Source organism: Vulpes lagopus, chromosome 5 (assembly GCF_018345385.1).
Source record: "Vulpes lagopus strain Blue_001 chromosome 5, ASM1834538v1, whole genome shotgun sequence".
NCBI classification, from domain to species: Eukaryota; Metazoa; Chordata; class Mammalia; order Carnivora; family Canidae; genus Vulpes; species Vulpes lagopus.
This window is the reverse complement of record NC_054828.1, coordinates 71,545,179-71,568,446: the sequence shown is the minus strand read 5'-3', so window position 1 is coordinate 71,568,446 and position 23,268 is coordinate 71,545,179. Positions and strand designations below refer to the sequence as shown.

Here is a 23,268-nt window from a genome sequence, read left to right as displayed (position 1 = left end):
AACTTTCACTATTAACAGATGACATGATACTGTATTTGGAAAACTCTAAAGCCTCCACCTAAATAAACACTACCACTGATAAATTCAGTAAGACTGCAAGACACAAAATCAATGTACAGATATCTGTTGCATTCCTATACGCGAAAAATGAAGCACCAGAAAGTGAAATTAAGAAAACAATCCCACTTACAACTGCACCAAAAACAACAAAATATCTAGGAATAAACTTAACCAAAGAGGTGAAAAATCTGTACTCTAAAACTATAAAACATTGATGAAAGAAATTAAAGATGATGCAAAGAAACAGAATGACATTCCATGTTCATGGACTGGAAGAACAAATATTGTTAAGATGTCTTTTGTTTGTTTGTTTGTTTTTTAAGATGTCTATACTACCCAAAGAAATCTACACATTTAATGCAATCCCTATCAAAACACCAAGAGCATTTTTTAATAGAAGTAGACCAAACAACCTGAAAATTTGTATGGAACCAAAAAAGACCTTGTGTAGCCAAAGGAATCTACAAAGAAAAACAAAACTGGAGATATCACAATTCCAGAGGGCAAGTTATACTGCAAGTGGTAGTAATTATATGGTATAACAGACACAGAGATCATGGTCTAGAATAGAAAACCCAGAAATAAACCTACAACTATATGGTCAATTAATCTTCAACAAAGGAATATGCATTGGGAAAAAGTCTCTTCAATAGTGTTGGGAATACTGGTCAGCTACATGTGAAAGAATGATACTGGACCACTTTCTTTCACCATACACAAACATAAACTCAAAATGGAATAAAGACCTAAATGTGAGACCTGAAACCATAAAAATCCTTGAAGAGAGCACAGGCAGTAATAATCTATCTGACAATGCCCATAGCAATATTTTTCTAGACATGTCTCTTGAGGCAATAGAAACAAAGGCAAAAATAAACTACTGGGGCTACATCAATGTAAAAAATTTCCACATAGCAAAGGAAACAATCAACAGAACTAAAAGGCAACCTACTGAATAGAAGATCTCTGCAAATGACATATCCGATAAAGGATTAATAACCAAAATATAAAAAGAACTGATACAACACAATACCCCAAAACAAATAGCCCAATAAAAAATGGGCAGGGGTGCCTCAGTGGCACAGTCAGTTCAGCCATTGACTCTTGGTTTCAGCTCATATAGTGATTTCAGGATCATGAGATCTTGTCCTGCATCAGGCTCCATACTCAGTGCAGAATCTGCTTGAGATTCTCTCCCCTCCTCTGCTCCTCCCACCCATGTTCTCTTTAAAGTAAATAAATAAATCTTTTTAAAAAGACAGGCAGAATGGGCAGCCCTGGTGGCACAGCGGTCTAGTGCTGCCTACAGCCCGGGGTGTGATCCTGGGGACCCGGGATCGAGTCCCACGTCGGGCTGCCTGAGTGGAGCCTGCTTCTCCCTCTGCCTGTGTCTCTGCCTCTCTCTCTCTCTCTCTGTCTCTCATGAATAAATAAATTAAGTCTTTTAAAAAATAAAAACAAAATAAAAACAAAAAGGCAGAAGACATGAACAGACATTTCCAAAAAAGGACTGGTGATCAATAGATACATGAAAAGATGCTAAACAGCACTCATCATCAGGGAAATGTAAACCATAACCACACTGAGATAGCACCCCTATGTGTGTCAGAATGGCTAAAATCAAAATACAAGAAACAACAAGTTTTGGCAAGGATGTGGAGAAATGGAACCCTCCTACACTGTTGATGGGAATGCAAACTGATGCAGCCAATAAGGAAAATAGTATGAAGGTTCCTCAAAAAATTAAAAATAGAACTACCCTACAATCCAGGAGCCGCACTAAGTATTTACCCAAAAACTACAAAAACATGAACTGAAAGGGATACATGGCACCCCTCGGTTTATTGCAGCATTATTTACAACAGCCAAATTATAAAAGTAGCCCAAGTGTCCATTTATAAATGAATGGATAAAGAAGATGTATACCTATATAGATACTATGTATACAATATATACATACTATGAAATATTATTCAGCCATAATAAAGAATGAAATGTTACCATCTGCAAAGACACGGATGTAGCTAAAGAGTATAATGTAAGTGAAATAAGTCAGAGAAAGACAAATACCATAAAATTTCACTGATACGTGTAATTTAAGAAACTAAACAAACAAGCAAAGAAAAAGAAAGCAGGAAAAAGCAAGAAATGACTCTTAACTATATAGAACAAACTGATGGTTACTGGGTGGGAGGTGGGTGGAAGGAGGAGGTAAAGAGGAGATGGAGATTAAATAATAAACTTATGATGAAAAAATAATAAAATAATTTTTTAAAGATAGTAAGTGTGTAGTATACAAAATTTTAAAACAAAAATACAAACCACAGACAAAATCTTTCAGATCCACATTCAGGATGCTTTGCCCTGCCAGCCATTCAGGGTGTGCACAGCTTACATTCACAGAATGCTGGAAGTTATTATCAACCAGCCACTGAAGCAACCACTTCAAATGGCAGTCACAGAGTAAACTGCTTGTGTTCAGAATCCTGCAAAAATAAAGAAGAAAAGAAGTACCCTTTATGTTTTATTCTGTTTCTTCACCATTAAAAGTTTACTGCACACTGTACCCATGCATTTTTCTTGCCAAAACATGTTCAACCTAAACCAAACCAGAAGGAAACAAATTCAGATTGTCAGCCTCGATTCCTCCAATATGTCACTATCATGCAAGACATCAAGAAAAGGGGTGAAACAAGGGTAAGGGACCCATTTTAGATTAAAGGAGACTAAAAAGTCATTACAACAAAATGCAGTGCATGATTCTTGATTGGAAAAAATATCTACAAGGAACTTTTCTTTGAGATTGGGGAAAGCTGAGTATAAACTGCATGTCAATTAATATTATTTTAACAACTGTAATTTCATTGACTGAGAATAGTATTGTGGCTATATGCAGGAAAACACCCTCATTCTTGGGAAATACATGCTGAGATATTTAGGAGTAAAGTGTTATGATGTCTGCAACTTCCTATCAAATGGCTAAGCAAAATAATAGAGTGTATAGAGAAAAGAGAGAGAGATAGAGATAGAAACAGATGGGAGGGAGCGGAAAAACATATCACAAATTTAGCAAAAAGTTAACAAGCAGTAAATCTAGGTAAAGGGTATATGGATGTTAACTGTACCTTCCTTTCAATTTTTGAGATTTAAAATTTTCCCTAGAAAAATTTGGGGAAAAGCTTACCATATACATTGCAGCATAGAGATGTTTGTTGTGGAGAAGACAAAATTACTTTCAAATTATTTCATCAAGAATGAAAACACTTCAGCCCTAGGGCAATGTGTACTGCAACTTAAACTAAAAACCAGTGAGATTTTATTTGTTGTCTATAATAGGCCTATAAAACATATCTGAAAAATCAGATAGGTTTTCTCTTAATGACCTGTGACTCTCCATTCCACCTGGAGTTAGTGAAAGCAAATGATTTTGAGACACTGTAACTTGCTTTGTGTGTGACAAAAAAATCCCCATCAAGTTTTAAAGTATCTAAGCTCTGATTCCAAAAAAGTTTCAGTCTTCAATGGTATCTCAAAACCCTTATTTGACTAAGGATTATTTTAATTCATCAGGCCAAAAGTTACCTTTTGCATTTAAGAATTCTTAGATTATATTCATTCATTGATAGAGAAATATTTGAGTCTACTCTATGCAAGGCACTGTTCTAGGCTGTGGCGATACAGGCCTCATAAAATTTATGTATTCATTAGAGCCAGGCAATAAAAAATGGCAAAGTACAAAGTCAGAAAGCAAGTGCTATCAAGAAAAACAAAGTTAAGCAAAGATACAGAGAGGCAGCTACCAGTTCAGATAAAAACAGGGAAAAATTCTTTGAAGAGATGGCATTTGGGCAAAGACCTGAAAGAAGTGAGAGCAAATCCCACAAAGAACTGAGGGGAGAGTGTTGCATACATAGGAAACTATGTGCAAAGGCCTTTAAGCAGACGTGCCTAATGTACTTGAGGAATAGCAAGGAGGCCACTGAGGCCAGAGCATAGTGAGGGAAGGGACAGTGACAGGAACGAGGTGAGAGAGCTGGGCAGGAAGAGCAGACCATGCATGTGCTGTATTTATACACTAAGAAAAGAACCTGAAGTATTTTCTCCCTTTGTGTGAAGGAAGCCACTGGAAGGTTAAAAATAGAAGAGTGATGTGGTCTGATTTATGATTTCTAAGCATAAGCTAGGCTCATGAGACCTGGACTCAATCCTAATTCAGCAACTAACCTCAAGCAACATACTTAAATGTCTCCAAAATCTCAGTTTCTAGTTCTGGAAAATGAGTTTGAATGCCTAGCTCAAAAAAAAAAATTTGAATAAAGCATTTAGCACAGCGCCTGGACACAGATACCACTGAATTCACATTACCTTCCTTTATTTCTGTTCCTTTTTCATCTTTCCACACTCACAAGTGGTTGTCTTTGAGTAGTGGGGATCCGGAGACTTGCACTCCCTCTTGGTTTAACTATGTTTTCTAATATTTCTACCATGATTATATAAGTTTAGTGCAAAATATTAATTTACATAAGACTCTCCCATCTCCCCCCAGGATTTATGCATAGCACTGTGAAGGATACTAGAAAGCATAAAGATATATTTTAATAAATATACGATGTAACAGTATTGTAACTATGACTTAGATTTAGAGTGAATCAAAAGCAACCAAAATTTCTCAGCAAATAAGGTATGTTAAGAGTTTCCTCCATCAGCAGTTTGTTTAAACCAATTCTCAAATTATCAAATGACTGAAGACTGACACTACACGCTCCGCTTTCACCTACTACCTAAATTACATTTTATACTGAGCTCTCATAACAGAAGTAAGAATTTTATTGTTGGCCCTTGGACTATCATGAGGAAAAAAATAGTTAATACTAAGTTGTGCCCTTAATAGTTAAGCCTAGGAGAAATAACTCGAAATATTTCAATAGAGTTCTCCCCCTGCCTCCGCAAAGTACCCCCCAAATAAAGAGCCACTTAAAAAGTCTGGCAGAATATAATTAATGATGATTTCCATAACATTTTTATTTTATTAATATTAGCTATTCAATTTTCACTATGTGCCAGGCTCTATATTGAGCATATTAGTTTCCTAATATATTTAGAGGAAAAAAAATTCAAACTCCTGACTCAATAGGCCTAGGTGGTCTGCTTCCTGCTTAACCCTCTGACCTCATCTCCTACCATTCTTCCTCTTGCTCTTTTCCAGCCACACTAGTGTCTTTGCTGTTCATCAAGCATAAGAAGCAAGCTCCTACCTCAGGGCCTTTTCACTTGCTGTTCTCTGTGCCTAGAATGACCCAGTATTCAACACTTTGTCACTCACTAAAGGTTCTGACTTAGATGCTGTTATCTCCAAAAAGCCTTCCCTCACTATTTTATCTAAAATGATAATCCTGCTCACTCCCCAGATGCGTGGCCCACTTTTATTTTCCTTTAGAACTCTTATTACCTGATAAGATATTATCGATCTACTGATTCTTTGACTTCCTTACTAGAAATTATTTTAATATACAGTAAGGATAGAGACTTCGTCTTGTTCACTACTGTGTTTTTAGCATCTAGAACAGTACCTTACGTAGCAGATGAGAATAAATATTTCCCGAATAAACAAATTATCTAATTTTATCCTCACAATTTGTCACAGTAATGTCAAGTTGTTCTAAAAGTTTCTAAATGCTTACTATGAATTTCTATCCTTATCTTATCACAAACCAGTTCTGGTCCACAATCCTTCCTTTGTTTTAGTCCACTGATGCTTAACATTGGCTGAATATTCAAATCACCAGAGTTTAAAATTAGTACCAATGTTCAACTAACCACCCCTCCTCCTGGGAAATCTCTAAACCAATAACAGCAATTTTTTAAAAAGCATGAATGAAAAAAGACATAAAATAATATGTGTTTTTCAGCTGCAACTATTTAACAGTGTTTGACCATTTTATTAACTTGAAAAAAAAGATTAGAGACATCCTCTCTGACCATTATACTGAAAGTGCTGGATTATCTCCAACAAGTTACCTAATACCTTAAGTATATTAGGATTTTTTTTAATCTTTTTTTTAAATTTATTATTTATGATAGTCACACACAGAGAGAGAGAGAGAGAGAGGCAGAGACACAGGCAGAGGGAGAAGCAGGCTCCATGCACCGGGAGCCCGACGTGGGACTCGATCCCGGGTCTCCAGGATCGCGCGCTGGGCTAAAGGCAGGCGCCAAACCACTGCGCCACCCAGGGATCCCAAGTATATTAGGATTAACTGTAATCCACCCTCAGGTTTCCAGCTTCAGAGGGTTGGGAACACATTTTTCCAAAAATCCAAAAGTAAATGGGGTGGGGGAGGAACAGGAGGATATAGGGAAAGCACAAGGAGCATGCTAAAGTCTCTTTAACTACAAGCATAAGTAAAACATAAGGTCTTGGTGTCACAAACTCCAGGCTTTTCGATTCTGGGTTATTTTTAAAAATTATATCCAGCCACTAAAATAACTGAATATTAAAACTCTTTTTCCCCCCCTTCCTAAACTGCATGTTTTGGGAATCATATGGGTCACATTCATCACACTTAAGCACAAGTATGGATAATGATCTAATGATTGGTGACAAAAAGATTTAAGTTACGTACAGTTCTTTCAAGCGAGTCTGAGAAAAAGCATTTTCTTGGATAGACATTATAGCATTGTTGTTCAAATCTCTGAAATGAAGAGAAATTAAACATTACCAGTCACCATTTCTACAATTAAATTATATAAACACTTGAAATGGTCATGAGAACTTCTGCTAATAGCAAAGATTATTTATACACTGAGCAAAATGGATGCAAAATACTTACAGATGCTCAAGGGATTCAAGACCAATGAATGCTTTCTTTGTAATTGACTTAATTTGATTTCCTTGTAAGATTCTGAAATACAAACAGATCTCCTGATAAAGCTTTCCACTAAGAAAACTTAATTCATTAAATCAAACATTTACCTATAAAAAGTGAAAATAAGTTTAACATGCATTTTTAAGAAAGTTGTGAACCTTTATAACCAACCAATGCAAAGCACAGAATGAAGGCCTCTATTAAGAGGTTGGAACTCAAAGAGGTGCCTGTGAGCAGCCATCTGGACCATGATGCACTGATAGTTTTCATATGAGAAACTGGATTATAGTCCCAATCTCTCCCTTTTTAGCAAATGATCAGGTCAAAGATTTTCAGACTAGTGGGAAGCCTTGGAGAAATTCTAAGGAGAGAATATTTAAAATCTTACTTCAGAGAATTCCCTTCTAGATAAATTACCCATAAATCTCATATGATTAAAAAGGTGACTGGTTCAACTCTGGTTTCTCAGTGCATTTCTTTTACTTGAATAGAAATTCTAGTACTATGAATTATTTCTCTTTGAGTACCCACAGGCAAGCTTTCCACAGAAAATTGTCCCACCACTGAATGAATCAATGAATGAATCAATGAATAAAATGTAAAACCACCAACAAACAAAAAATGTAACAAAAAGCTTCTTCCTCTCGTGGATGAGTCAAAAGGCTGGCTTTCCAGCCATAGCAATAAGATATAATCCAATCACATTTAAAATTGGTTCTTGAAAATATATCTTTATAGACATACATAAATATTATAAACACATACAATTTAGTGAGACTTGTGAGTCCAGAAAAAGCTTCACTTGCATCTTCTATGGCCCATGAAATTTCATTGTTTCTTAAGTTTCTAAAAATATGGCAGAGAAAGGTTATTTTAGTTAACATGACCATAATAGCACTGGGCATCATCCTGGCATAGTAATGCTAATATTCTTATCCTTATTTTAACAATTATTTATGATAAAGACTCAACTCCTCTTTTTAAAAGAATATCTGCAATAAGCAAGTAAGAACTCTGTCTCATAAGCAAAGGATAAAGCTGGCCTTGATAAATAAAGTAAGTAACCTGCTAGGAGGTTTTTTTTTTAAGATTTTATTTATTTATCCATGAGAGACACAGAAAGAGAGAGGCAGAGACGTAGGCAGAGAAGCAGGCTACCCTTAGGGAAGTGGGACTCAATCCATGAACTCCAGGATCATGCCCTGAGCCGAAGGCAGAGCTTAACCTCTGAGCCATCCAGGCATCCCCCTGCTAAGAGTATTAATCTTCCTACCTAATAGCCCCTAATTTTGTTAGCATATTAAAAATTATAGTCAGGGTCCTGCAAAAAGCAGGAGGATTTCAAGATGCAGGGGATATGGCTCACAAATGTGATTTTAGACTAATGGGATTTCTGGGTGACCCAAGCCTTCCCAAGGGCCCTTAAAACTAAAATGGCTAATAAAGAATAATGTCAGTATAGAGCTTCATAGATTGACAGCAATTCAACATACCCCCTGGGAAGCAAGACCCATGAACACCCATGCGCTAGAGTGATCACTGCTATTTTTAAAAGGAAAAGTATGGTTCTTTTAAATTCCACTGTTGCATTCTCAGAGGAAATGCAATTGCACCACACAGTGTCCTGCTGAAAGAAGTATTAATTACAGATATTTAATCACTTTTGCTTCCTTAAAGTCATCTCATAATACAACACAAAGCTCTTTTCCTTATAATACATTTTAAGTTGTGTGAGTAATGGTAAGGAGATGGGAGATCATCTTCCCATTTAGCTATATCTTTATTTGAAGTGAAAGCTAACAGGTTCATTTTGTTTTACTAAGGAATAAACATTGAAACAACTGATGGCTCAACATTCCAAGACCTCCCCCCTCCTCCAGAGTACAGCATACAAAGAACTCACTGACCAAAAGGAGTAGGAAGTATATACTCTGGCAGGAGTATTGGCCTAAAGCCAGAATTTCTCAGATTTTATCCTAATTCTGCCTTAATTATCTCCATGGCACCAATCATTTATTTCTGCAATTACTTTCCTAAACTTTAATATTAAAAGTAATAATCCATAGTATACTGAAAGAACCTGCTTGCCATTCTTTGAACTGCCAAAAGGCTGCGGCTGCATGTGATACAAGTTCTTGGATTTGAACTGTTCTAGGTTCACCTCTAACAATGTAGAAAAAACAAAAATCACTTAATTTTTCAAGGCCAAATCTGAAGGAAGACTACCTCACTAAGTTAAAAAAAATCAAACTAACTTGTGCAGGTATACACACCTTCATAAAATTATCATGCTTTCTCTCTCACTGATGGCTAGGTCTCAAAGTTGGGAACTTGCCTTTTTTCTGAGACCATTTATCAACTCGGAGCCTGATGACCAAAAAGTCATCTTCAGGAACATTAATAATCTACATATTCTACTAACTAGCCTTTTTCTCTTAATTCTGCTCTGCTTGAAATCACTGTATTTCATTAAAATACCTCTTCATTCAATTACATTTCATGACAAGAGTAAAACATCCAACTTACAGAACCCCAGACTTTTAGAGTTGAAATTGCTTATAGCAACCATTTACTCCTATGTCCATCCTCCACTGGATAGACACATGGAAAATGACACCCAGGGAAGGTTAAGTGATTCTGTTCATCTGACAGTATGGTAGAAAGCACATGAGCTTTAGTGTCAACAGATCTAGGTTCTAATGCTGGTTCAAACATAAACAAGCTGTGTGACTTTATTCTGAATGTGCCTGATTTTGTCTAATCTCTGAAACTAAGCAAGGTCAGGCCTGGTTAGTACTTGGATGAAAGACCAGCTGGGAATACAAGTTGTGTAACTTTAAACAACCATTTTAATCTCTCTCAACCTCAGTCTCCTGATATGGAAAAGAGCAATAACATCCTAGTATTCTGAAAGCACCTAGCACATATCAGATCATCGATAAACGTTAAGTTTTTTCTATTCAAGGTTATGCAGCAAATTAATAATGAACAGTGCACCTGCCAGAGTTGCTCCCGCAACACATCCTACATCCTGCTGAATGAGGAGTAGTTGTTTTCTGATAGTAGTTCCAGGTCAGAAGAACAAGAAAATATGCATACTTGACTAGCAATTCTGTTTTATTCCACAGTAACTAGCACTATAAGAGATACTTTGTTGTTTAGTTGATTAAATTCAGAATTAAAGTACAAAGTGAACTGGCTAAAGATAAATAAGATGTATGTGTGCGGATAGAGACAAATAAGATTGACTGGCCCCAGGGTATAAGAGAGAAGAACAACTGCAAAATATTAACATAAACGTGAAAAAAAAAACATAAACATGTAGCTTGATTAGCTGTTTTAATTTGCTTTACAATTTATTCTTAAAGTTTCTATTTATTTGAGAGAGAGAGAGCATGAGCAAGGGGAGGGGCAGAGGAACAAGCAGACTCCCCATTGAGCGGGGAACCCAATGTGGGGCTGGATCCTAGGACCCTGAGATCATGACCTGAACTGAAGTTACATACTTAACCAACTAAGCCATGCATAGTTTACTATTTACTGTTAAATAGTAAATATTTACTTTACTGTTTTAAAAAAAATTTTGCAAAAAAAAAAAAAAAAGGACAGATGTACTTACAGTGTCTGAAGATTGGAAAGAAACCTAAATACACCATCAGCAATGTGAGTGACTCTGTTGTCCCCTAAATTCAGTCTTTCCAGTAGGCTTAGACCCACAAAGGCAGATTTATCCAGGCGTGTCAACTGGTTATAGGACAAATCACTAAAAACAGGAAACATGAAGGATAAGAATTTCATTGTATTTTAATTCAACCTTCCTATTCTCGTTCTATTTACATGATAAATTTAGGGCTTTCAACAAACTTCTAATGAAGAGGGATGTTAGATCTCATTATTGGCCACGGGAGTGATTTATTCCAAACTACTCTAGTCTCACAGCCTCCACTGAAATGCCATCCAACACTCACAGTTCAGATAGTCTTTGGCAGAACTCCCATGCATCAGGACTGATTCTTTCAACAGCATTCTGGCTCACATAGAGCTGTTGTAACATTCGCAAGCCATACAACCACCCCTTGTTCACTTCTGTAAGGTTATTATGCTCTAGTTCTCTGCAGAATTAGAGAAAGAAAGGAAAAAATATGTTTCAAAGCAAGTCATTGCAATGAGAAGATACCAAAACTCTCCATTAGGTCTTGCTCAGAGAGGCATATATACTTTTGCTCAATCCAAGTGAACCAACAAATTCTACTGAATATTTATATTTTACTTACAATTTATTGCTAGAAGGTAGGAAGACTGTCTAAAAAAATCAGATCTATAAAATCAACACACTAAGAGGTTTGATATACCTGTTCGAGGTAAATCCTGATAATTTTCATCAGCTCCAAACATTAAGAAAATACAAACCTTTTAGATGAAATGTTTGGGGTTTTTTTTTTAAGTAGGCTCTATTCCCTGTGTGAAGCCAGACATGGGGCTTGAACTCGTGACCCTGAGATCAAGACCTGAGCTGAGATCAAGAATCGGCCTTAACTGACTGAGCCACCCTGGAGCCCCTTGATGAAACGTCTGTAAGAATGATGAAAAGAATACCAGTTTGATAACAAAGCTTAAGGAGCTTTCTATACACTTATTTGACATCAGAGAAGGGAGAAAGAACTAATATACTTGGGTATAAATTAAATCAATTATCCTAGCCTTATGTCACTGACAAGTCCCCTCAGACCACTTTCCTAATAATATTCTATTTTAGTTCATAGTACTTACAGTTCTTCCATGTTATCCAAGCCAAAAAAAGCTCCATCCTTAAGTTTGCTAATACCATTCCGCTGCATCTTCAAAGATCTTAAGGAGTCAAGCCCTTGGAATGTCAGACCTTCCACCACTTTAATCCTGTTTCTCTTAAGTTCCCTTTAACAAAAATAGTTTTACAGTCAGAAATTTGCCAATTTGCTCTAATAATAATTAAAATAATTTAAAATAAAAAAAAAACAATCTTCTTAAAATCCATCTATTTAGTTACTCACAAGAACTGAAGGTGAGGTAGCTTGAAAATCTTGGGTGGAATCATGCTGATTCTGTTCCTGTTTAATTTTACCACTAGTAAGGAACTAGATAAATTATCAAAGCAACCAGCCTCTAAGATGGTTATCCTATTATTACTCAAATTCCTAAAATGAAAAAGATAACAAAAAAATTTAGTGAAACAAAACATTCTAAAACCTGACAGCTACCCAAAGTCTATGAGTGGGCCCCAGCTCTACCACTTAGCAACTATACACAACTTAACAAATCATTTAACTACTCTGTTTCTTCAACTACAAAATAAGGATAATACCTACTTCATTTAGGTTCGAACAATTCATATGAATATGCCTTATAAACTGTAGAACACTAGCACACATGCTGATTATCATTATATAGGATAAGCCACTGTTTAACAAATCAATTCTATTTAATACCTTTATAAAACTGTTAGTAAAAACATCCGGAATTATACCTCAAAAATTACCATGGATACTTAATATCTTCTGACAACAGGAGACAAAAAAGCTACCACCCAAAAAAACCGACACTAGATTTGTTTCACATAGGCATATCAAAACCACAATAAATTCTACACATTTCTGGGAAGTATCAATAAATAATAAATATGCACGTTAAAATAAGTCTAGTTTAAACTACTTACAGGTATTTAAGCTGCATTCGAGGAAATGAAGACGTCTTAATTTCTGATATTATATTTGAACTGAGATCTAAATTCTCGAGAGCAGGGTAAAACTGAAACACTTCTGCATTTATTTCTGGGATTATATTATGGACTCTATAAAAAAAAAAAAAAAGATTGTAATGAAGCTATTGCCAGAGACCCATCCCAGGCCCCAAAGATGTTAAATAATTAGGATAAAAAAGAAGAGTACCTAAAACAAAAGATTTAAAGCTGTACCATTCATAATTTAAAAGATCTGAAATCTGATTTACTTACAATGAGAGTAGAGTGATATTAGAGGTTGGTTCTCCAAAATATGGGATTTCTGTTAGCTCATTATAATTCATTTTCCTAGGCAAAGGGGAAAAACAGATTTTAAAGTTTAGAGGGGGAAATGCTGCCTCTTGAGTTCTGGCTTCTAGCTAATAATTATTTAGGACAGGTGCCAAATTTGAAAAAGGCATATGACTCAGAATGAATTAGACTACATGGATTATGCTGAGAAATTAAAGATTTTTTTTAAAAGACTGATTGATTGATTATAGACAAAGAGAGAGAGAGAGAGGCAGAGACACAGGAGGAGGGAGAAGCAGGCTCCATGCCGGGAGCCTGACGTGGGACTCAATCCCGGGACTCCAGGATAGCACCCTTGGCTCAGGCGCTAAACCACTGAGCCACCCAGGGATCCCTGAAATTAAAGATTTTAATAAGAAATATTTTGCTGTAATGCAGATCTATGATTGATATAAATATTTTGCACATTAAGTATTTTTAATCCCAGCAAGGTTCCTGGTTCCTTGAAGTTACTTTTCTGACAGCTAATTTCAGACCTTCTTAAAGAAGAAATAATTAAACTATCCATATCTATTTATATATTTACTTATAATAAATAAGATACAAAATTATAAATTAAGTAAATTTTTAAAATACACTCATTTTTTAAAGTTATCCAAAGTATAAAGAAGATGTGGTTTATGTATACAATGGAATATTCCTCAGCCATTAGAAACGACAAATACCCACCATTTGCTTCAACGTGGATGGAACTGGAGGGTATTATGCTGAGTGAAGTAAGTCAATCGGAGAAGGACAAACAGTGTATGTTCTCATTCATTTGGGGAATATAAATAATAGTGAAAGGGAATATAAGGGAAGGGAGAAGAAATGTGTGGGAAATATCAGAAAAGGAGACAGAACATAAAGACTCCTAACTCTGGAAAACGAACTAGGGGTGGTGGAAGGGGAGGAGGGGAGGGGGTGGGGGTGAATGGGTGACGGGCACTGAGGGGGGGCACTTGACGGGATGAGCACTGGGTGTTATTCTGTATGTTGGTAAACTGAACACCAATAAAAAATAAATTTATTAAAAAAAAGTTATCCAAAGTTTAAGTTATTCAAAGTGAGATGAATCTGCCCAAGAGATGGAGCCTATGATTAATTTTATAGATGACATGTCGCCATCTGATCCTAGCAACTCTTTAAACATGTCTCCAGTGTTTTATTTATTTTTTTAAAGATTTTATTTATTTATTCATGAGAGACACAGAGACACAGGCAGAGGGAGAAGCAGGCTCCATGCAGGGAGCCTGATGTGGGACTCGATCCCGGGTCTCCAGGATCACTACCTGGGCCAAAGGCAGTGCTAAACCGCTGAGCCACCCAGGCTGCCTGTCTCCAGTGTTTTAGTAGCAAAATTAATATCACATTTCCCTAACCTGGTTTTCAATCACTGAACAACCTCAATAATCTAGACTACAGAAAAGAAGTCCAGAAGTCCAGAAATAAAAGGACTCCAAGAAACCAGCTGAAGTTACAAAGATCATGTCATAGAGCTCATGCCTTTCCCACTGAAGCATTTTCAGGACTTCCTTCAGTGCCTACTCTTTCAGCTAAATAAGCCTGTCAATTGTTCATTCAATGCACAGCAGACCAAAACCAGTCAATTTGGAGCAGACACAGAGGGAATTCAAGGACAATGAGAGCATGAAGTTACCCCTGTCAGTAAGAAATTAAAAAGAAAAATCTGAAGGTTCTGGCATTTTAGCATAAAGGCAAACAGGCCTCGAGAGTTGTGCCTCTGGAAACATCACAATGCAATAACTGATATTAATAGTATTTTAGAAAATTTCCTCCAAAAAATACATAATACATCTCTGTATTAAAGGAAAAACTTCAGTGAAGTGGAAAACTGAACTATATTAAATCACTGCATCACAGACAATACAAGAAATACCATATTTCAGGTAAATCTTACTTTTTTTTAAGTAAGCTCCACACTGGGGATAGAAAATGATAGTTACCTGAGATCAAGAGTCAGACACAACCAACTGAGCCACCTAGGCACCCCCCACATAACTCTACATTAGACATGATGCTTAACACAACAAAGAATTTCACTGGTTGAAACTGGCAAAAAAAAAAAAAAAAAACAAGCAAAATATATTTACTCTGAAAAGGGGGGAAAAAAACTTATTTTTGGTCCTAAGAAAGTAGATAGAATATTTCTACACAGTTGCAAACTAATCACCAACCTAATGGCATAAAGCCCAGACAGTCTGTAATAGTAGCAAAGCCAAAGACAACAGTTTAGGTTTTTAAACAATGTCTTTTAAATTTTTTCTGTCAATTTTTTGACAGCGAAATGCTGTCCACCTCTAAGAGCTTAATTTAAATTTAAACAAATAAAAATAACTTACACTTCTCGTAACGTTTCAGATTCCAAGCTGATGTTCCAGTTAGACAACCGATTATGACTCAGATCCCTAGTGGAGGACAAAAGATCATTCTTAGTCTAGTGTTGGAAAACAGACTTAAAGAAAAAAAAAAACTGAATTAAAACATAATCTAAAAGCCCTATCAAATGTGAATTTAGGCAGTACATGCAAAAAGGAAGAAATGTTTATAAAGGATAAGTAAATATCTAGATTTCAAAATAGCTCTTTGATTTTTTTCATTTTTATGAGGTTTTAAAAAAACTAGAGAATACACTCACATGGTTCAAGATATCAAAAAGTATAAAAGGAAATACAGTAAGGCTCCTACCCTGTCACTAGCTATACGATTTCCCTCCCCAACAACAACAAATGAAAATAAACCATTTCTTGTGCAATGGCCATTTTATGCATGCATTAGCAAATGCATTTATAAAAATGGTAGAATAATTTACACACTAATTTACCCTTACTCTTTTCACTTAGCAATACATGTGATAAATCATTCCACAGCAGTACTATAAAGTTTCTTCACCCCTTTTAGTGATTACCTTATCCTTTACTGTAATGGACTATACATATTTTTAAAAGAAAAATATACTTTTTAAATAACATTGCAAAATATAATATGTAATACTATAACATACATTATATTTAGCAGTAGATAAAAGAAAATAGATTTCACAAGGCAAGAAAGTGAGCTTCTATATTAGAACTGAGGTTGACCATATCCTTGATAGAGATACGGTCTTCCTAAAAAAAAAAAAAAAAAAAGCAATCTAGCTCTGAGGAAGAAAAATCAATCTCCAAATTAGGTTAATTATGATGATTGGTGGTGGTGGTGGCGGCGGCAACCTTCTATGGCACTCTTCTATGCACTTTATACATATTAAGTGCCTAAAACCACACAACAACATTACGAGGCATACTTTTATAATCCTTATTTGCCTAGGTCAGAGACAGGCAAGATTAATAATTTGTCAATCCAAGGTCATACAGCTGATAAGTGAGGAAGCTATAAACTTGAAATTCCATCTCACTTCTAGCAAGTAGTTTGTTAGATATAGCAGAGATTTCACTGAAATTAGTCATAAGTCTAAATATTTAAATAGGCTTTAAAAATTCACCTTGTTGCTTCCTGGCATCTTTACAAGGCTGAAGTGGAATCCAGCCCACACAAGCTGTCTGCCCGAGACATGTATTATACATTACAATATGGCTAGCAATAGGGACACACCAGAGAAACATTACGGATCACTTTATCTCACTGTGTGACCACAGGAGTTGACAGATGCATGCATGTCTGAATGATGTCTCTATCACAGCAGAACAATTTGTTCTCAGCTAGATTCATGTCTGTACATCTGTAAAATTTAGCCACTTTCATTTAGGAGCTTAATTTACACCGTAAGATAAGTAAGGCTAGATGAAACCATCCCTTTTCCACAACAGCTCTAATACCTTTATTCCAAGATACCTGGCACCAGATATCAGCTTAAGGACACTCATGACTAGAGGTATGCATTGGGAAATGTTAGAGATAAAAATAGGAATATATTCCACATCCAACTCACACTTGCTACTAAACAACACTGGATAAATGAAAAGATATTTATTGTGGCATTTCAACTAAAGAAATTCAACTCTTCTAATTTAAGTTAGATAGTCCACATTCTGCTCCTAGGGGGCTGGTCTGGCAAATAAAGAGCAACTCTCATCTGTATAGCAGGCTACATAGTGTGATATGTAAACATAGTGTAAACATAGTTTAATTCCATACCTGATGCTTGTTAAAAACTTAACTTTTTTCCCTTTTACAGATTAAGAGCTTTTATTTTAATCATAACAGCGCTTCTAATGCCTTCTCAAACCCTAATGTCCCTGGCAATGTAACTCTTGATTGTACTCATCTCCTATAGTTCTCTCATGGATGTCAATGACCAGATAATCACATTTAAAGAAAATTATTATTGGGACCCTGGTGGCTCAATGGTTAAGCATCTGCCTTTGGCTCAGGGCGTGATCCCACATCCCAGGATGGAGTCCCCCATCAGGCTCCCTGCAAAGAGCCTGCCTCTCCATCTGTCTATGTCTCTGCCTCTCTGTGTCTCTCATGAATAAATAAAAATATTTTTTAAAAAAAGAAAATTATTATTAAAAGAACCTAAAGCAATTAAGTTAACCCAACTCAGATGTGGTATAAACTACTTTATATTAAGTATCAGTGAAAACTGCCCAGTGTCTCAACTGGGGGAAAGAGTGATTTTTCTCTACCTCTTTGAAGAAGCTTTAAAGGCTTTTTGATGGAACCCAAAGGATAGTGGAAATACTCTGGAGCCTCTCTGCAGGATAATGCTGTCTTTAGAATATATACCTCAGATGCTGCAAGCCCAATCACGTGCTCACTACAGGTGTCACCTCAGAGATCAGACTGGCTGGGCTCCCAAAAAGATCAATAGGCCTTTGGCTAGAGATTTACTACACCCATGCTTGTAAGAGGAAAATTAAAAACATGCAAAGAAACAGTTCAAAGCCCATATTCCTATTTTACGGATGAAAACTGTCCAGGTTGCTACAAGATTACCACGGTTTTCAGCCATATTCTGGTAGGCTATTCAACAGTGTTGTGCCAGCAAGAGGAAGAGAGGCCAGACTCACAGAGGGGTGGGTGTTCTTCATTTAGAAGTGTCACACTAATGGTCCCCATAACCTCCTGAATTTGTGCTATATCGCAGAAAGCCTAATAAGTTTAGTAATTCCAGGTAATCTACCAAAATAATTATGCTTAATTTTGTAAGGTACACAATGGTGATCTCCTGAATAAAGTTTTGATCATGGACCAAAAAAAAAAAAAAAAAAGAAAAAGAAAAAGAATACATGTCTCAGAGGTCAGAACCCCATAATGAGGCTCTGTGGCCCTTCTGTGACAAATCCACATTAGGTGGGATTTTAAAACACTAACAGTGAACTAAAATACTCCCAAAGTAGTACCATCATAGAAAGCAAAGCAAAGTAGTTCCCCCACTCCCCCTCAAACACAGCTTGGCTTCCTATGGTTTCAATTGCTCACAGTCAACCACGCTCTGGAAGCGATGATCCTAACGCTATGTCACAATGCCTACATCCTTCACTTCACATCATCTCATCCCATGGGCATTTTATCATTTCACATCATCAGGAAGAAGGGTAAGTATAGTACAGGAAGGTATTTAGAGAGAGACCACATTCAACTATTACAGTATACTGTTATAACCATCTTATTATTGTTACTGTTAATGTCTTATACGATGCCTAATTTATAAATTAAACTTTATCATAGGTATGTATAAGAAAAAACATAGTATACATACAGTTCAGTGCTATGTACAGCTTCAGGCATCCACTGGGAGTCTTAGAACCTATCTCCTGTGATTATAGGGAAAGGGGGCTACTACAAGATAAATCTGTATAGCTATTTATCAAAATACTAGGTATCTAAAATTAAATGGGTTGATCTGATCATCAGGTATTCATGCAACAAACATTTTTTTTTAATTTTTATTTATTTACGATAGTCACAGAGAGAGAGAGAGAGAGGTAGAGACACAGGCAGAGGGAGAAGCAGGCTCCATGCACCAGGAGCCTGACGTGGGATTCGATCCCGGGTCTCCAGGATCGCGCCCTGGGCCAAAGGCAGGCGCCAAACCGCTGCGCCACCCAGGGATCCCGCAACAAACATTTATTGAACTACCTGCCAGGCACTGTGCTAAGTATATGGTTATAAATGTTATTAACCTTAGTAACCTTTTTGTCTTTTTTGAAAGCAACATTTACAGTACTCAGGTGGAGTCAATGGAAAACTAAAGACAGAGTCAACATCGATTCAACCATTCCCCCTCATCCCTAAAAATGTGTAAATTCTTTTATACTTAAATCTCCCTCTGGAATTAATCTAAATTTCCCTCTGGAGTTAATCATGACGTGCATATGGGAGTGTACAGACACACCTTTACTTTCCATAATCATGCCTTCCCTATTTCTTTCAAGTATTTCAAAAAGGCTGAAGATGACTAAAATTGGAAGACTTCAAGTACCAGATGTAAAACTCTTAAATTAAGAATTTGGATACTTTTTTAAATTAAAGTCTCTCACTATTCTTCCCAGTGGCCAATAAATTCCATTTGGTTTGCATAAGGTAATGCTGATTTGTCAGTTTTTAAGTCCAAGTCCTGAAACAGAGAACTGTCTTTCAAAAAAAAAATTTCACCTTGAATATCCCCAAAATGTACTTAAAAACTTGAAGTAATCTAATGCTTGATAAACAAAACCTAAAGAGTCTAGCTTTGTAACAGTCAATAATCCTTCATTTTTAAACCCCACTAATATCTGAATATTTATGGTTATGATGCTTGGAGACTGAAGATCTCAGAGAAGGCCTTATCTCAATGTTGTAAACTCAGCTCCCACTTATGCTAATTTATAGGGATGTAGCTGTAATAAGTAATGAATTATTAAAGTTCTTGATATCATGTGGAGCCAGAGGTGCCATTAATGTAGTCATTTAGTACATCAGGGTGTAAATAATTTATAGAATGTACAAAGAAATCACAATACTCTGAGGAATCAAGGTCTGCAAGCTAATTGCAAAAAAAGTCCTACAGCAACACAGATACAGAGGTTTTCTGCTGCCTGGTCACATGTGTATACTTTTGAATCATTATCAATCTTTTTTTCGTTTTTGAAATTTTGTAGTACTAATAAGACTACGATATGAACTTCAATAATAACGATACTTCAGTGAAAAGGGCCCTTCACAAAAGTTAAAAGTTAAGAACGTATCATATCCAACAGTTTGGGTATGACAATGTTTTACCTATTTATCCAACATTATATGCCCTTTTTCTTTCCTTTAAGAGAGAGAGTGTGTGCACAAGCAGGTGGGGAGGGGCAGAGGAAGAGAGAGAGAGAATCTCCAGCAGACCCTGCACTGAGCGCAGGGCCTGCCCCAGGGCTCAATCCCATGACCAAAGTTGAAATTAAGAATTGGCTGCTTGGGGATCCCTGGGTGGCGCAGCGGTTTGGCGCCTGCCTTTGGCCCAGGGCGTGATCCTGGAGACCCGGGATCGAATCCCACGTCGGGCTCCCGGTGCATGGAGCCTGCTTCTCCCTCTGCCTGTGTCTCTGCCTCTCTCTCTCTCTCTCTGTGACTATCATAAATAAATAAAAATTTAAAAAAAAAAAAAAAAAAAAAAAAAAGAATTGGCTGCTTAGCCAACAGAGCCACCCAGGCACCAAGATAGGGATTTCTGCTCACAAAAAAAAGGTCAGAAATTTACTGGAATAGCAAAATCATGAAATAAAAAGAAACCTAAATGTTTATTAAAATGGATCACTTAAGGGCAGCCTGGGTGGCTCAGCGGGTTAGCGCCTGCCTTCTCAGGTCGTGATCCTGGAGACCTTGGATGGAGTCCTGCACTGGGCTCCTTGCATGGAGCCTGCTTCTCCTTCTGCCTGTGTCTTTCTGTCTTTCATGAGTAAATAAATAAAATCTTTAAAAAAAAAAAAATGGATCACTTAAATAACTTATCAAAGTTCCAAACAATGGAAATCTTGCAGCCAGTAAAAAGAATAACACACTTAATTACGCATAGTACATACATAGCATGGCTTTGTGTGTGTGCAGGCACACATGCATTTCAAAGAAAAGAAAAAAGATACATACGTGTGTAGAACTTCAAGAAGGAAACCCCAAAAATAGTTAAGTGTTTTCCTTGGGTGGAACAAAAAAACTATTATTTTTCCACTTTATATGCTCCTGTACTGTTTTAATCGTTTACCAAGGGAAAACATTGTCTAAAAATAAAAATAAACTCACATATAAAATCTATCTTCAACCAAGAATGTGACTGGAAAAGATTTTAATTCCGTTACTTTTCTAAGAGTATAAAATTCTTCCTACAGAATGTTTTCAGAGTAATGCCCTTAAGTTGACCAAGTCAGACAAACTGGACAAAAGGAAAAAAAAAAAGGTACTAGATGGTTCTCTTATATTCCTGATCAGTAATATACCTCAGAAAGATAGTGGGAAATGCAAACAGACTGTTTTTGGACTGACTTATGAACAGTAAATTCCACTTTAGAACCTAGTGTCTAGCCTTCAAATTTCAAACCAGGGAACAGAGTTGAAATTTTAGCAAGCAGTACAAACCATGGCAAAAAAAGTAAAATAATAATCCAGCAACAGAACAAATGCTGTTGCTTATACATGAAAATATACAGAAAGCTATGCATTTTCCATCATCATTTGTAAGCATCTTCTGCATATCACCTGGGTTCACATCTTTGTATCAGACTATATTTTACTTAAGTCATCATAAAAATTTTTAGGAATGAATGGATATGAAAACAAGTTACCACCTACATTATTGGTAGAAAGGAAGTACTCATCAAAGCCAAGCCATTAGCTGGGTTTCTCATTATTAATGTAATCCATCATTCCTTAATATCCATTTAGTTGTAACTTGGCACAAAGTCTAATAATCTCTCCAAATAAGCATACTTATACTCAGGGTTGGTTATGCTCTTCCTGTAGCAACCTGCCAAGATTTTGATTATAAAAGCAAGATATAATAGTGATTTTGAAAACAGATGTGTAAAAAATAAAAATGTTAAGAGAAACCTAAAGTATTGTTACAAATGTATTTATACCACACTTCTCTAATGTCACACTATGATTTAACTTTAAAACTGCTAATCAATTAAATTCAACAGCAAAGAAACAAACAATCCAATCATGAAATGGGCAAAAGACATGAACAGAAACCTCACAGAGGAAGACATAGACATGGCCAACAAGCACATGAGGAAATGCTCCGCATCACTTGCCATCAGGGAAATACAAATCAAAACCACAATGAGATACCACCTCACACCAGTGAGAATGGGGAAAATTAACAAGACAGGAAACAACAAATGTTGGAAAGGATGTGGAGAAAGGGGAACCCTCTTGCCCTGTTGGTGGGAATGTGAACTGGTGCAGCCACTCTGGAAAACTGTGTGGAGGTTCCTCAAAGAGTTAAAAATAGAACTGCTCTAGGACCCAGCAATTGCACTGCTGGGGATTTACCCCAAAGATACAGATGCAGTGAAACGCCGGGACATCTGCACCCCGATGTTTCTAGCAGCAATGTCCACAATAGCCAAACTGTGGAAGGAGCCTCGGTGTCCATCGAAAGATGAATGGATAAAGAAGATGTGGTCTATGTATACAGTGGGATATTCCTCAGCCATTAGAAACGACAAATACCCACCATTTGCTTCGACATGGATGGAACTGGAGGGTATTATGCTGAGTGAAGTAAGTCAATCGGAGAAGGACAAACATTTTATGGCCTCATTCATTTGGGGAATATAAAAAATAGTGAAAGGGAATAAAGGGAAAAGGAGAGAAAATCAGTGAAAATATCAGAGAGGGCTACAGAACATAAGAGACTCCTAACTCTGGGAAACGAATAAGGGGTAGTGGAAGGGGAGGAGGGCGGGGGTGGGGTGACTGGATGACAGGCACTGAGGTGGGCACTTGACAGGATGAGCACTGGGTGTTATTATGTATGTTGGCAAACTGAACTCCAATAAAAAAAAAAACTGTTAATCACCACTAGTTATTCTGTTATTCCTGCAGTTAAATTTATTTACAAAGAAAAAAATTTCCTCTTTGGGGAAAAATTAGGGAAGGATGAGGAAAAGAGAAAGTAAAGAATACACATATCTAAAAAAAAAGGCTTACAGCAAGGTAAAACTTATAGCAAAATTTTGTCCCAAACATGAAATTAATAATTTACATAGTATGTAGTTACTTAAATTGCTTTTTTTTAATTTGCATCAGCTGAACATCTTAACATTCTTGATGATTGGAATATTACAGAATAAACAAGTTGAG

The 23,268-nt window shown here is 36.5% G+C and overlaps 1 protein-coding gene across 11 annotated transcripts in view; it reads right to left on the bottom strand.

The window, feature by feature from the left end:
* LRIG2 (leucine rich repeats and immunoglobulin like domains 2) overlaps positions 1 to 23,268 on the bottom strand; it is a 156,403-nt gene that overhangs the window by 17,734 nt on the left and 115,401 nt on the right. For all 11 annotated transcript variants that reach the window (XM_041756880.1, XM_041756876.1, XM_041756878.1 and 8 more), the window contains 11 exons: positions 15,336 to 15,401; positions 12,916 to 12,990; positions 12,619 to 12,753; positions 11,957 to 12,100; positions 11,697 to 11,840; positions 10,895 to 11,038; positions 10,546 to 10,689; positions 7,692 to 7,772; positions 6,891 to 6,962; positions 6,684 to 6,752; positions 2,383 to 2,546 (listed from right to left, as the gene is read on the bottom strand). In XM_041756880.1, coding sequence (XP_041612814.1) covers positions 2,383 to 2,546; positions 6,684 to 6,752; positions 6,891 to 6,962; positions 7,692 to 7,772; positions 10,546 to 10,689; positions 10,895 to 11,038; positions 11,697 to 11,840; positions 11,957 to 12,100; positions 12,619 to 12,753; positions 12,916 to 12,990; positions 15,336 to 15,401 — 1,238 coding nt within the window. The remainder of the gene's footprint in view (positions 1 to 2,382; positions 2,547 to 6,683; positions 6,753 to 6,890; positions 6,963 to 7,691; positions 7,773 to 10,545; positions 10,690 to 10,894; positions 11,039 to 11,696; positions 11,841 to 11,956; positions 12,101 to 12,618; positions 12,754 to 12,915; positions 12,991 to 15,335; positions 15,402 to 23,268) is intronic.